The 12,892-nt window shown below is 40.1% G+C and overlaps 3 protein-coding genes across 4 annotated transcripts in view; all 3 read left to right on the plus strand.

Moving 5' to 3' along the window:
• The window catches only part of LOC105395948, a 26,412-nt gene extending 18,466 nt beyond the window's left edge, over positions 1-7,946 (plus strand). For both annotated transcript variants that reach the window (XM_048627958.1, XM_011567931.3), the window contains exons 3-6: positions 484-694; positions 2,271-2,417; positions 2,845-2,982; positions 7,808-7,946. In XM_048627958.1, the coding sequence (XP_048483915.1) occupies positions 484-694; positions 2,271-2,417; positions 2,845-2,982; positions 7,808-7,889 (578 nt within the window). In that variant the 3' untranslated portion in view covers positions 7,890-7,946. The remainder of the gene's footprint in view (positions 1-483; positions 695-2,270; positions 2,418-2,844; positions 2,983-7,807) is intronic.
• A 788-nt stretch (positions 7,947-8,734) lies between these two features.
• Positions 8,735-9,647, plus strand: LOC105387510. Its single transcript, XM_011558247.3, has 2 exons — positions 8,735-9,013; positions 9,163-9,647. Exons 1-2 carry the CDS (start codon positions 8,897-8,899, stop codon positions 9,337-9,339), a joined length of 294 nt encoding a protein of 97 aa, XP_011556549.2. The 5' UTR covers positions 8,735-8,896; the 3' UTR covers positions 9,340-9,647.
• A 68-nt stretch (positions 9,648-9,715) lies between these two features.
• On the plus strand, positions 9,716-12,506 carry LOC105395950 (peptidyl-alpha-hydroxyglycine alpha-amidating lyase 2). Its single transcript, XM_011567934.3, has 5 exons — positions 9,716-9,987; positions 10,068-10,213; positions 10,337-10,535; positions 10,854-11,369; positions 11,561-12,506. The coding sequence occupies exons 1-5, from the start codon at positions 9,856-9,858 to the stop codon at positions 11,678-11,680; spliced, it is 1,113 nt and encodes a 370-aa protein (XP_011566236.2). The 5' UTR covers positions 9,716-9,855; the 3' UTR covers positions 11,681-12,506.
• Positions 12,507-12,892: the final 386 nt, after the last annotated feature.

Consider the following 12,892-nt stretch of genomic DNA (forward strand, 5'->3'; position numbering starts at 1 on the left):
TTGTGCGTGGGTATACGAAAATCTATGTCCTAAAAGTGTATCTTATTCGAATATCTAGATACTAATACTCGTAGTAAGTAGATAGAAAAATTAGTAAGTAGTATTTAGTTATTTGTGATTAACGAGGAGTTTACAAAAGTATAAATTAGAAAGTTAAAACACATAATAAGTCCCTAAAAATTCTTTAGACCATCCAGTTCAACCCTAGAAACCTATTACCAAAGTTTAAGCAAATTCTTTAAATCTTATAATTTTCCATGATTACAAACAGCGCACTCATCCAATCCACAGGGTACACCCTGTATAATACACATACTACTACACATTAGTGTAGGTACTTCATGCATGTATAACAATAATTGACGCGTGTAAAACTATTTTCGACAACCAATTCTTTCAGTCTTATCATTTTCCACAATCGCAAACAGCGCACTCATCCCACCATCGTTACTAAATACTAACCTCTCTTTTCAACTCCAACAGTCGACTTCGACAAGCTAGGGCTCACAGACAACGAGAACCCTTACGGCACCTTACCCCCGCTGTTCTCCCGCTCCATGGGCCGAGCTGCTGCCTCCGTCATGGCGGACTACGTGGGGCAATACCTGGACCGCCGGCGGGGGAAGCGGGCGGCCAAGGAGATACCGGAGGAGGTGGAGAAGCATGTGCTGGACCGACTGCATGGCGGGGAGAGGTGAGGAAACAAGATCAGCAATAAAATGGCCGCTGCTGGAAATCGGGTTTCTAAGGGAGTTGTTTATGAAGGCCGGAAACAGCGTTGAGGCTTACCAACTAAGTCACCATTATATCAGTGTGAACCGGTGCGATTTTCAACCTAGGCAAGGCCCAGGCGGCACAAAGGGGTAGCACGGTGCACAAGACGCGTACATGAATACGTGACAAAAGTATTGCACTCACTGATATCGGGGGGCCTCAAAAGCAAGCGCGACGGAGTTTTATCACGTCTTGACGTGCGTGTCTTGCGCCCTGTAGGGCTAGGCTAGCAGCTAGCAGGTCTCATCTGCAGTCCAAGTAAAGAAAAAAAAAACAGTTTTAATCCTCCCTTTTGATTTAGGGTCCATTTCCATTATCACTATTACCGGCATAGCGAAAAAAAAACTATGCTAAAAAGTAAGATGACTTCATATGCGAATATAATCATAAACTTGCGACGTCAATATCGCACAACGCATGGCGCTCACGTATCAGAGCAACAATTTGCAGACTGTCTTATCATTTTAGTATCAAGATCCCCTATTAGCCGCGAAATTCATTGGTCGTAACTTTCACCTTCATACATAAAACAGGATATTAGTATTCAAACCGCGGTGCACCTTTGGCGCAGTCCACAGGAAGTCCGAACCACTGTTGTGATTCTTTAAGTGTATTAGTTGAAAACTCCACTTTCTGGTCACCACCGAATATTGTTCACGATGCAAACAGTGTATAGTGCCACAAACTTATCTGTTCCGGTGACAGCGAACTAAATTGATCCATATCTCATTACTTACTAATGAATTGTATATTTTAAAATATTAGATGGGTTTATTAACACCGCAAGAGCGAAATAACAATACGAGCAAACTTAAAATCTTATAGAATTAAGAAATATTAGAGATTTATTTGAGCTGTCACCGGAACAGATAAGTTTGTGGCAATTATGCTCCAACGATATTGTAATACGAACTAGATGAAGTGTCAGTGCAAAAGAAACGTCTCTAAAAATAACACCCCACTTCTATTACTGAACTCTAAAAAAAGTCACATATCTTCAAAGAAAACTTATTTTAAAAAAACATAGTGTGCTTTGATTTTTTTTTTACTTTATTAATTGATGTGTAGTATTTACTTTATTTTAGAGCTTCCACTATGTTATTGTATTTTTAACGTTTCCTTATGTCTGGTAAGTAAAGTTGGTTTTCCTTTGCAGTCGTCAAATATGTATGGGATTACGAATGTCTAAAAACCAATAATATAATGGACAGAGTACAGTTGCTTTGTTTTTGTATGTGACACAGACACAGCATCGTGTTCGTATATTTTATCGAAGGTATGCTCATTGAATTGTGGAGTGCTGGGGATTCCTAGATATCTAGGTACACTAACTTACACTTGCGTAATTGCTTTCACTTGTTTTAGAATTATCAATTAGCGTGAGCCATTGTTTGAATTCCTCAACAAATTGGACCATTATTTACTTATCTTGAGTGCTATCTCTGCAGTATTTTCTCCGGGAGGTATTTTTACTTGAATTTTTAATTATTTTTCAGAGCAATCCTCTACGGTGTAGCTGAAGATCTATTAGCTAACTTTGGGTTCTCGGGCAAGGAATGCCTGCTGCGGGCTATATGCGAGATCCACGCACACCCGCTCACGAACTTTGGCTTCATTGGTGAAATTATGAAGCTGTTTTTCACGTAAGTCATTGAAAGTTCTTATATACATATTTTATGTGAAATTAGATTTGTCGAGACTTTATGTTTGATTAAAGTATACATAATATCATTAGGTTTAAGTACAGTTATTGTCCACAAGTCTGTTTTGATACAGTTTGTCTGTGGGGTTGGGATCGAAGACTCTACCCATACAAAAATACTTACTTACACTTATACAAGATTAATAGTATTAATTTAAGTAGGTATGTCTTTTGTTATACAGGGTGTTGCAAAAATTGTGTTCTAAACCGAAACCTACGCTACGTGTGCAGCATGTTATGTTATATCAAAACCCAAAAATTAAATCAGAACTGTACTTATAGTAGCTAAATTGTGAGCTAGGTGATAAAAGCGCATTTTATTTTAATGCATACTTTTGCATCGTCTCTAACAGTAATCTTCTCCACAGTCCCAGCAAGTCTCCGTACGCGACTCTGCTGGAGGAGTACACGGAGGCCCAGAAGGCCGGCGAGAACGGCGGCGAGTGCTGGCCGTACTACCGACTGTGCCCCAAGAGCATCTTCCAGCCGGCCACTAATAAATACTCGTAAGAAAAGTGTCGTAAATACTAATTATTAATTGTTTTGAATTATTTGACTTAGGCTGTTTTTCCATCACGCACGCGGGATAGCCGCCATGCATACTTGTGGGAAGCGTGCGGGGCAATCCCGCATGCGTGATGAAATCCGCATGCTGTTAAAAACGGGTTCCCCTCATCTAGCCTAATCTTTATTGCTAAAATCTCGTTTCGCATAACTCGTATGGTCTAAACTTTTTTATCCGAATCGTCACTTAGCCAAAACTTATGTGGCATAAGACTCGTTTCGTCTAAAACTCTTTTGGCACAATCTTGAAACACCTAAGTCGCGTTTCCTCAAATTTATGTTTGTATAGGTATCTTGTTTCTCCTAATATTGTCTTAATATAAATAATATATTAAGTAAGTAGTAAATGTACAAATTGTGGTATTTTTAACCTTCATCCCGAAAATCAAGATATTAAATGATCATAATATCGAAAGAATGACCATTACAAATTACCAACGCCATTAAACCCCATGGGATCGTAACATAAAGATATTATTATTATTATTAAATTCTTTATTGCACATAAATTAATTTTGTACATAGGCGAACTTAATGCTAAAAGCATTCTCTTCCAGTTAACCTTGGGCGTTGTGGAGAAAGTGATAGGTAGTGCGAAAGACAATGAGGACAGTTTAATTTTGTTTAATATCTATATTGTTAAACACTAGAATATATACTTACTTATACATAATATTATAAAATAAACGTATACCTACATACATAATTTAAATATATAGTTACTATAACAAAAAATAATAATATCATCGTCTCACTTACATACTACAACAAAAACAGATAAACTATTTATTAGATCTGCTGCTGATTGTTCTGCTTCTGGAGGTAGTGCAGACGAACCTTAGACTTAAAGGTTTCTATGGACTGCGATTGCCTTATATGCAATGGTAACTGGCTCCACAAGCGAACCGCTGACACGGTGTAAGAATCCGAATACCCTGCCGCATTATGCTCTGGGGTACGAAAGAGCAAATTTCGACTTGACCGTTGAGGACGGTCAGTAAAGTCAAAGAATGAAAAGCGATCAGTTAAGTAAGAGGGGGCACAAGGATTATAAACTATACCATATACTAGGGAAACAATATGAGCATTCCTTCGATGACGGATGTTGAGCCACTTGAGTTTATTACGAAAATCGGTGACATGGTCATACTTACGCAGGCCAAAAATATAGCGAATGCATAAGTTGAGCAGACGGTCGAGTTTATCAAGTAGCTCTTCGGTGAGATCAGGGTAGCACACATCTGCGTAGTCAATGATAGGGAGCAACAAGGAGTTGACTAGCGTAACTTTGGTCGAGTACGGCAGGAAATTCTGCAACCGTTTTAGTCCATGCATCGAGGCATAGATCTTGCGACTAATTTCTGAGACATGCAAATCCCATGACAGGTTATTCTGGATATGAAGACCAAGGTTTTTAACACTGTCACAGTAAGGCAAAGTAACCCCATTGAAGATTACAGGTGGTAGTGGGCCGTTTCGCAGTCTAGCTAAGTGATACCTGCTGCCAACAAACATAACTTGGGTTTTAGAGGGATTGACTAGGAGACCGTAGTTTGCTGTCCAATTTTTGACTGCATCAAGATCAGCAGTCATCCTGTCAATAGCCTCCAAAACATCACCGGGACCACAGGAAACATACAATTGCAGATCGTCAGCGTACAAGTGGTAAGAGGTGAACTTAAGAACGGAGACAAGCGTATTGATAAAAACTGAAAAAAGGATAGGGGAAAGGACACCACCTTGGGGCACGCCGGCTGTGACATCACACCAGTCCGATTCAATGTCATCGGACCGGATGCGTTGTCGGCGACCGCTCAAGTAGGAAGAGAAACACTCGGCTACTGAGCCAGACATATCAAGAGAACGGAGTATGGACAAGAGGATATCATGATCGACACAGTTGAAGGCGTTGCTAAAGTCAAGAAGTGTAAGGAGAGTTAGTTGGCTATCGTCCACGGCCTTACGAAGGTCATCAGTAATTTTAATGAGAGCGGAGCAAGTACTATGGGATGGACGAAATCCCGATTGAAGGGGGTTTAGGAGATTGTTAGAGGAGAGAAAATTCGAGAACTGCCGCAACACTACGCGTTCAAGTACCTTAGAAAGGAACGGGAGAATTGATATGGGCCGGTAGTGTTTAAATTCAACAGGACTCGAAATTTTTGGGACGGGAACCATGAAGGCCAATTTCCAGAGGGTGGGAAACGTGCCTGAGGATAAAGAGAAGTTGATGATAGAGGTAATAGAAGACAGGATAAAAGGGAGAATTGGAAGCAGCATGTCACGACCGATGCCGTCACTGCCAACCGCCTTGCTGGGGATAGAGAGAATAATCTTTTTAATGTCTGTCTCAGTAACCGGTGTAAAATGGAGGGGAGAAGATGCTGCGATAGGCAAAGCTTGAATATTGCTGATGGTGAGGGCTTTAGTAAGAGGATCAAGGATATGGGGAGGGGATGAGAAGTGTCGGTTGAGGCCGTCCTTGTCAATAGACAGTGGCTGGTCCTTCCTACACCTTCCTAAACCCAGAGAAAGGAGAAACTGCCATAAGTTCTTGGACGAACAGTTTTCGACTGACGAGTGGATATGCCGGCGCTTTGCATTTCGAATCATCTGATTGCAGCGGTTTCGCACGAATTTGAAGTTATTCCAGTTGGCCTCCGATGGATCCTTCTTATGCTTGCGGCGCAGTGCGTCACGGTAAGCCATCTGCTTGCGTATCGCAGGTGTCAGCCAGGGGGCTGGGGGCCGCTTCATTCGGACTGGATGTAGAGGCGCATGACGATCCAGAAGGTCGGTGACGAGGCTATTAAAGCACTTAACCTTGTCGTCGATATTGTCAATGCGCTCTATTTGTATCCAATCGGTGCTAGCAGCATCATCAGCCAGCCTTTCATGGTCCATACTCGCAAAGTTACGCTGAAATATTATTTTAGGTTTCAGTTTGGGAATTCTTAATTTGTACGAGGCAAATATAAGATCGTGATGGGAGAATCCAGAGGCAGTAAACTGCCCATGGGTTGCGATCCGTTCACTGCTAGAAGTAAGAATATGGTCTATAAGGGAATGAGAGTCATTTACGTGGTGAGTGGGATCTAGTTTTGGGATATGAAGATTTAAAGAAGAAGTTAATGTGAGAAACTTACGGGAACGGGCACTATCTTGCAGAAGGCAAGTGTTAAAATCCCCCATCAGGACAGCATGTTCATATTCAGGCAGATGTGTGGCAAGCAGTAGTTCCAGCGCGTCCAAGTAGTCGGAATTGGGAGGGGCATAAATCACACCCAACATAAATTTCACAGTATTGAAATTGAGTTCCAGGAGGATGTATTCCATACCTTTGTTATAGTGAGGTGATGAAGTTGCTAGTATTTTGTACTTAATGTCAGCACGAAGGTAAATAGCAACACCTCCGCAACCCTTATCAATTCGGTCATTTCTTATTAAAATATAACCCGGCAAGGAAAAAGATGTTGTGGGGAGCGACGGTTTAAGAAATGACTCCGACACTAGACACGCGTGAATACAATTACTGGTGAAAGTTGAGAGAAGTTCGGAATAATGGGAAGGAATGCTTTGAGCGTTAATGTGGCATAGATTCAGATTCTTAGGGAATGGAGAAAAAGTGTTGTGAAGCAGATCACTGAGATGAACGCAATCACTAGATGCATCTGAAAGGTTATCAATCGAGTCCAAAGAGTAAAACAAATCAGAGTCAATCGATAAATCCATACGCTACAGGTAGAAGTATTGTGTGACGATGACGAATATAAATAAATAAATAATATATATATACTAGAATAGATAATTATGCTATATATGATATAATTGCTATATACTATGACTATTAGACTATTTACTGAAACCTAAACACACACAGATAGGTGCGACGACAAGCAAAGCGAGGAGGAGCGTGTTAGGTGGACATGTTCGCCAAAAGCAAAGCGGAGCGCAGCGAAGCGGAGCGGAGCGTTTCCAACATATATGTATAAGGTACCAGTTTGCGCTAGTAAGGGAGAAGCTCCGTAGAAGTTACAGCCAAAAGAATATTATTTTGTATAACCTATGCCATAGCATTATTAGGCTATTCAAGATTTGGCCATACCATTAGGCTAAACAAGATTATGCGAAATAACGTTTTACTAAACGAGATATATGCCATACGATTTTCGGCGAAACGAGACTTTGACCAACCGTTACTATATGCAATACGAGATTAGGCAAATAAATTTTATGCTAAAAAAGGTAGAACCGTTAAAAACAGCCTTAGGGCAGATTATTCAATAGTCAGATAAAAGTTATCTGACGAATAATTCTGATGCTGTCGTGTCGCGGCAGAATGTGTGTATAAGACAGACAATTTTATTCCTCAGATAACATGTATCTGGCTATTGAAAAATCAGTCCTCAGTGTTCTGTGTCCCCTAGATGGGCCAGATGACGTCCACAGTGACGTCCGCAATTTGTCAGTGGCACTATAAATAGATATACACTCGCGAGCAAGGAAAAGTTTGAGTTACAGTAGCACCGAATTACTCTTAAACGCAAAAGCTGTAATATTGAAGTACATTTTAATAGCGCATCTGAATATTAACAGAAAAAACGAAAATATTGTATTTAATTTAAATGTTTTAAAAAATCGAGGCCTCTTGGCTTCGGCATTTTGTTGATGAAACTTTTTCATTGCTCGTGAGTGTACTTTGACTCTCGAACATTATTGTTGTCTGTTGTTACTTGTATCTAACATTTACTAAATTGTACATTTCAGGAAAAATGCAGAAGACGAGCATCGCAAGCAAGAGCAGGAAGATATTGAGAGCAATATTGTGGACAAACTGAGAGCGATGTAGACGATAGCTGCGAATTACGCGAAGGGGCGCATTTAGGACCAAAGAGCTGATACTTTTTATTTTGTTACACAATTCATTCATAAAGGAGAACAGCCAAATTTGTATGGCGCCTCGACCATGTCCCAGAGCGGCCACACACCTTTTGGAGCCCTATATTTCGGGAACCCCATGGTTTAGATATTGATTTAAAATACGTTTAGTTAGTGGCAACAAACTTACACAAAGTGGGTCAGATCTGGCCATTCTCCCTTCCGTTTCGGAAAGGGGTAAGATTTGAATACTTAATACATATTGATTCGACGCATTTTAAACTCTTAAAGTTTATTAGAGTCAGCTCTTTGCGGTCCGTAAGTAAGAATCTAAAATCGTGTGATCCTAGCCAGTAAAGACTCCAAAAGTAGAGATAGATAGTCTCCGACCAAAGTTGTTTTGTATTTAGTTTGATTTAGAAATTATGTAGTGTATATTTATTTATTCTAGGTGCCATTCCTCTTGTATATCCTACGATGTATATCCCTTAATTATTTCCTTTCATTTATGTTTACTCTAGCTTTACTACTATTTAGCTTTGGTACTTTTTCATTTCGATCTTTTTAGGTTTAAGTGAAAAGTCCTACAAACTAGTTCTTAATTTATTTAGTTAGTAACAAAATGCTTGTAATGTGAATAGTTAAATATGTTTGAATAAGCACTGAAAATTTTATTTCTGTTTCCCTCAGTCTACCTTCCTATTGTGTCTACTTTAAGAGTCTAGTTTTAGAAAACCTAGGCATTATTTAGTTCAGTGGAACGGGAACAATCCGATAGAACCTGTCTGACGTTAGTCACGAGTCGCCTATTGACGTTTGCTGCAAATTTTCCGACCGGAAGGCAGGGCGCGGGCGTGAGATGAAAACCTTACCCGAACGTGAAAATACTCTATTTTCCCATCTAGACTCTAATAACATTGGGGCAAAATGATCGAGTGATTGCAAATGTGTGCGTGCGCGGTGTTCGTGTGTTAGTGAATGATGTTTTTGAAGAAATATGTAACGATATACGCACTGCTGATAATCGGTCTACTGGACGGCGCTAAAACTAAGCGGAGCTATTCTGACCAATCCGTACGAGGTTATGTCACAGAGGTAGGAAATCAATTATTTTATTGCTTACGGATAAACAGCTGATTAGATGAAGTAATAATTATTGTCTTTCAAAGGCTGTGCATGAAGATAACACTAATAGTAACAAATAGCTAAGCGAGTTATACTAATACCAAAACGTAACATTTCAGAGGACATGCTGGTGGAACGAAGTGTGCAAGGAGGAGTTTCAGACTCTGTTCCGGTGTAAGTGTCCGTCGTGGTCGTACTGCCGCAGCCCCGGCCGCTACTACAACGCCGTCTGCTCCATGACCGAGACTGGGTACATCTGGGATCAACCCAACTCGGAGTTCAAGGCGGGAGAATGAAGAAACGGATCAACATAAAGAAATATTTACTCAATAAGATGCACAAGATTAACTGTTCAGTCAGAAGAAGCCTGCACTTGAACCCATACGTCATATTCTCGTAGCTTTTCACACAGTCGAATCTCCAAACGTGCCAGCTATCAACGATTCTAATTTGAGACTGAGTATTTCGTTAGAGGAAAGAAATGAAATTTCGCCATCTATTTTCGTATTTGCAAAATTGAAGAACATCCATGTGGCGCATTTTTTGACCAATTTTGTTCGGAAGAGTATTGTTATGTGAAAATAAATGTAACTATGTTTAGCTATATGTTTGTTTCAATTGATTTTATCTCCGAGTTCTGACCTTGAACGTTTGAGAAATGAGTGGTTTGTAGGCGAGAATAACGTAGGTAACAAGGCGATTGTGAACCACGCATGCGTACTGCGGGCCTTGGGGAGAATCAATACAGTGCCTTTATACAGCCAACTGATTTAGACAATACTTGGGACATTGTGTGACAACAAACCGCGAACATGTTGCGGTTTATTGTGCTCGCGGCAGCTTTTGCAAATGTGAACTGCGAACCAGAAACGGTTAGGGAGAACTTTGACTACTTGAGTTACGGAAACAACGATGACTTCCTCAAGAACTTGGACCTGCACATGGTAAGTCAACTTTTACGTGGCACTTCTCACTTATCACGAAATCATTTCAAATATTACGAACAGTTTATATTTTATTGCAGCCAAGAGATGAAGTGGTTCTCCGGCCTCAAGAGGTGAAGGACTGGCCGCAGCAGTCCCTCAATGTTGGACAGATAACAGCTGTCTCCATCAACTCTCTGGGACAACCGGTGATCTTCCACAGAGCTGAACGCATCTGGGACGAGAGGTAAGGATAACTAAGCTCCAATTGAAAATAGATAATGTAGGTACCTAATTGCAGATACAACTAAACAAACACAGCATCAGTTGCGAAGAGTGTATAAAATAATATATTCCGTTATTATTCCAGTACCTTCAATGAAACAAACGCCTACCAGAACGTCGAGCAAGGGCCTATAATTGAAGACACGATCTTAGTATTAGACCCCCACACGGGGTCAGTGCTTCACAGTTGGGGCTCGCATGCCTTCTACATGCCCCACGGCCTCACCGTTGACCACCACGATAACGTCTGGGTCACTGACGTTGCTAAGCATCAAGTCTTCAAGGTTAGTTTCGTGATGCTTCTTTTTAACGTGTTGATGATTGATGATAAGTAATAATATCTGGACTAGCATTAGTCGCCGTTGTGAAAGGATTAGCTAGGCATTCGCCGCCTGCTTAGGCAGCGTCGGAAGTACCTATATAAGGTCTCACTCTCACACTCACTCGGGAAAGCATTTTTTGTGAACCCAAGTTCGTGTTTACCAAACATTTTTTTAACTGATGTATTACTTACCTACTCATTAGAAATGAGAAAGAAAAAAATACACCTGCTTACCATACTCATATACTGATGACATTGTAACATTCACATTCGTTTCCAGTACACGCCAAACAACCACAAATACCCAACACTGACGATCGGGGAAGCATTCACGGCCGGCTACCCTTATCGGAAGAGAGTACTCCTCTGCATGCCCACCTCGGTAGCTGTGGCCACCACGGGGGAAATATTCGTCGCTGACGGATATTGCAACAACCAAATCCTGAAATTCAACGCTGCCGGATCGATGCTGTTCGCTATACCGACGTTCTCCGAATCTTTAAGCCTGAATCTCCCTCACAGTGTGACTTTACTAGAACACCTAGACATAGTCTGCGTGGCAGACAGAGAGAATATGAGGATTGTGTGCCCGAAGGCCGGATTAAAGAGTTACATCAAGATGATGGATCCAGCGACGATCATTGAGGATCCTACGTTGGGAAGGGTATTCGCTGTGACGTCACACGGGGATACGATCTATGCTGTAAACGGGCCCACGTCGCAGAATATCGCAGTAAGAGGCTTCACGGTTAACGCTCTGTACGGAAACATATTGGACACTTGGGAACCTGCCACGGTAAGTCGACACGGCAATAATATTATTTCTCTAGAATACCTAGCAAGCCGCGCTAAACAAGACGTGCTAGGTATGCAGATCTTGTTAGGCATCTGTCTATACCTGAACTTTAGTTACCGTAATATCAGGTCAACTGTAAGTAGCTCATAGTTCTTAAAACTAATCGCATTAAACGTCACATTCCTTTGCAGGGCTTCACGAACCCACACTCGCTGGCTGTCACACGGAACGGCTCACATTTGTACGTAACGGAAATTGGACCCAACAAGATATGGAAATTTGAGCTCACCGACGTATACGATAAGAAGTAGAATCGTTCACCTGTAGACAATTTTGTAGGGCTACTAAAAAACCATAGAGAAATTGCTTTAAACGCGATCGCGAATAAAATTCGCTTTGTACAGACTAGTTTTAGTTGAAAAGAAACGAATGATGGATCATGGATTTGTATAGAGTGGAAATGGGGTTATCAGTATTTGAAAATATAATAAAGTAATATTTAAAATAGGCTCTGTTCATTTAAATTTGAATATATTATGTATACTTTAATTACTATAATGCTTGTATTTCCCTAAATATTTATAATGACATAAAAATAACACTAACTTCATTTTAATACTTACATATGAAAATATAAGTACTTAAACGTTGAATGTTTTATAAATATTATATTCAACTAATACTACTACTAGTACCTACCAAAGCGAATGCAGTTATGCCTTCTTTTTATAAAATTTGATTGTGCATGTAACTCAGAATAATGAGTTAGTTAAACAGTTTTTGATTAATGTACCTAGTCAGAATATTTTTATCAATCTCAAGAAAAAAAACTCGGATAAATGGTTTTTGTATTGACTTCAATAATGTCAGTGGTACTTGGTATGTAGGTATTTAGTGAATACACTTACCTACATAATATATTATTCAAATCATTCATCATCACGACCCATCACGTCCCCAATGCTGGGGCACGGGTCCCCTTTCAATGAAGAAATGGTTTTAGGCCTAGTCCACCACGCTGGCCTAGTGACAAATAATGTTACATATTCAAAAATATAACATTATTATTACACGATACGGATAAGATTACTGATGGCCAGAAAAGGCCTTTGTACAGTTTTTATAGTTTGCAAAAACTTAAATAGATTATAATTTTGTCAAAAGTTAGGTTACTCTAGTTTACGCTAGAGGCGCCACTTTGTATGCGACAAAATAGTTAAAGCAAAACTATAAAAACCCGTACTAGGCTAGCTGTTAGTATAAACACGCACACAGTAAACAAAAATGCGCTATAACTGAATTGATATTTTATCTAAATACTACTAAGTAGGTAACCATTATACTAAATAATTAAATGATATACTTGTTATTGAAACTTCATATAATGTGACTGGAATTTCGTTTGAAATGGTAGTTTGGGCTATGAACTCTATCTAGTTCTAAGAGGGTTACTCTATACTGACGAAAAACGGTCGAATGAGATAAGAGTCGTGGCTCGCACAGCAGCGCTCCCAAAACTTCGT

The sequence above is a fragment of the Plutella xylostella genome, chromosome 19 (genome assembly GCF_932276165.1).
Source record: "Plutella xylostella chromosome 19, ilPluXylo3.1, whole genome shotgun sequence".
NCBI classification, from domain to species: domain Eukaryota; kingdom Metazoa; phylum Arthropoda; class Insecta; order Lepidoptera; family Plutellidae; genus Plutella; species Plutella xylostella.